The 2,076-nt window shown below is 66.3% G+C and overlaps 1 protein-coding gene across 1 annotated transcript; it reads right to left on the bottom strand.

Moving 5' to 3' along the window:
* Window positions 1-191: 191 nt before the first annotated feature.
* On the bottom strand, window positions 192-569 carry BAUCODRAFT_152867 (uncharacterized protein; the record flags this gene model as incomplete). The annotated part of the gene is made up of 1 exon (XM_007683852.1): window positions 192-569. The coding sequence occupies one exon, from the start codon at window positions 567-569 to the stop codon at window positions 192-194; it is 378 nt and encodes a 125-aa protein (XP_007682042.1).
* Between the last annotated feature and the right edge of the window lie 1,507 nt (window positions 570-2,076).

The following is a 2,076-nucleotide window of genomic DNA, read 5'->3' as shown; positions in this document are numbered from 1 at the left end:
GGGGATGAAACCCTTGCAGACGACTGGGATGTCGGACCGGGTCGTGTAAGCAGTCGAGTAGCCTTGTTGTTACGAGCTGCTGAGCGTAAGCCCGCGTCCGCAGTTTTGTTCGATACACCCCCATGAGATTGATCGATGGTTTGGAACCATCGACTCGAGGGGATTAGGAATGTCGACACAAAGTAGGGCCGTCACGGGCCGTCCAGCTTTCGTGTCGCGGGAAGGGCCGGGTCGCCCCCGCGTTGGACGGTGTTGGGGGGACCGGCGTGCGACGGCGGAGCGAAGGCTCCCGGCAAACATAGTGCGCCAGGGGGTGCACTACGCCTAGCAACCTTACCCAGCAGCCAGCCAGCGATAGGTGTCACGCCCTGCGGGAGGGGTCGACTTGGAGGAGGCAGGCAGGCACCACATGGCCGTGACCACTCCGCTCTCTGACCCGAGGAGAGAGGGCCGGGTCGTCCCCGGGGTGAGGCGCCGTCAAACAAGGAAGAAGACGGTTGCGGCGACAGAGGCTGCGACTGCTTTTGGCGGGTGGAACACTGTCGGGGCGTTACGCACGCCCCGGCCATGCGGCCAAGAGCCCGACGCTATACACCGCCGTCGCGCACTCAGATGGGCTCTGTAGTCTGGCCTGCTCAGGATCTTAGTGGACCATCACCCCACCAGGCTGCGGTGGGGGCGACCCGGCCCACATCACGTGACCGTCGGGCTCGAGCGTCGGGGTCAACTGTCGCTCTTGTGGCAGATGCTGGGCACACGCAGCGTCGGGGTAAGATCACGTGACCGTCGGGGTTCCGTCGGGCTGGTCACGTGACCGTCGGGCTCGAGCGTCGGGGTCCGCGGTGGCCTCCCTGCTGAATCCTGAGGGCGCACACGCCGTCAGGGTCGGGTCACGTGCCGTCGGCTCCGTCGGGCTCATCGCGTGGGTTTGGTGGGGGCGCCGTGTGACCGCTGGGCGCCTTCCCTACCCCTACAGCACAGAGCGGCATCGTGCCGGGATACGCCAGGGCCTGAGGCAAACCCTACGCATAGAGACCGGGCGGCATGGCGGCATGGCGGCAGCACGAGAAGATTTTTTGAGGAGCGTCGGGGTCCAGAAGCAGCGTCGGGCTGCCTGGTGCGCGCCGTCGGGGTCCGTCGGGGCCAGTCACGTGACCGTCGGGCTTGAGCGTCGGGGTTTGTTGGGGCCGTCGGGGTCGTCAAGGTAGTGCCATGTAGCAGCGGCAAGAGCGAGGCTACACAGCAGCCAGGCAGACGGTAGACGAGGTGGATGGCCAAGTGCTCAGGCGCCCGGAGGGGTTGGCGGCAGGGTCTGGAGGCTGCGTCGAAGAAAGACCGCTTAGAGTGTACTATCACCTACTAACATGCTAGGTGGGACCTTTGGTTATTGCTTGTGTGCAGCCCGACGGCGGCAAGGTCTCGCGGCAGGTTCACAGGGGAGTCCGGCGGGGTCGGAGCCGGCGCGGCAGTCCTTTCTCCCCCGGTGCGTGACCACCCCCTCTGGGTTGACTAGGTGCGACCGGGGGAGAAGCGGCACCACGGGCGGGGGCGGCGGCGAGGCGGCGGCGCGGGCGGCAGGGACCGATGTGGCGGCCACGTAGGCGACAGCAAGGCCGCGGACGGGGAGTATGAGAGGGCGGCGAGGGCGGCGGCGAGGCCCCTCAAGGGCTCCTCTACAGGCTCGGGCCGGCGGCAGCGGGGTGGGATCCAGCCCGCGGTTTCATTGGCCATTAACGGAACACGGGGTCGGCGGAGGCGACAGCGAGGTCGGCCTCATTTTCGACCAAGTCCCACGCCCCCCGCACCGGCCCACCTATGGCGGCGGCGATGGGGCCGCAGGGGGTCTTTCGCAGAAGTCCGTACAGAGACGGCCGGCGGCAGATCTGTTTTGCACGCGCGACCGCTGCGTGCACATTTTGAGCCCCGACCTTGTCGGAGGATATATGAGGGGCAAGAGAAGAAAAGCGATTTGACTGAGCCGGGCCAAGTTGATTGTCAATTTGCCTGGCTGCAGTCAATCGTCGGGGAAAGGTGCCGGGATGGTGGGTGATTCGGTTCACCCATGCCCTGCACCTC

Source organism: Baudoinia panamericana (genome assembly GCF_000338955.1).
Source record: "Baudoinia panamericana UAMH 10762 unplaced genomic scaffold BAUCOscaffold_19, whole genome shotgun sequence".
Classification (NCBI taxonomy): Eukaryota; Fungi; Ascomycota; class Dothideomycetes; order Mycosphaerellales; family Teratosphaeriaceae; genus Baudoinia; species Baudoinia panamericana.
This window is presented reverse-complemented; position numbering and strand designations above follow the sequence as displayed.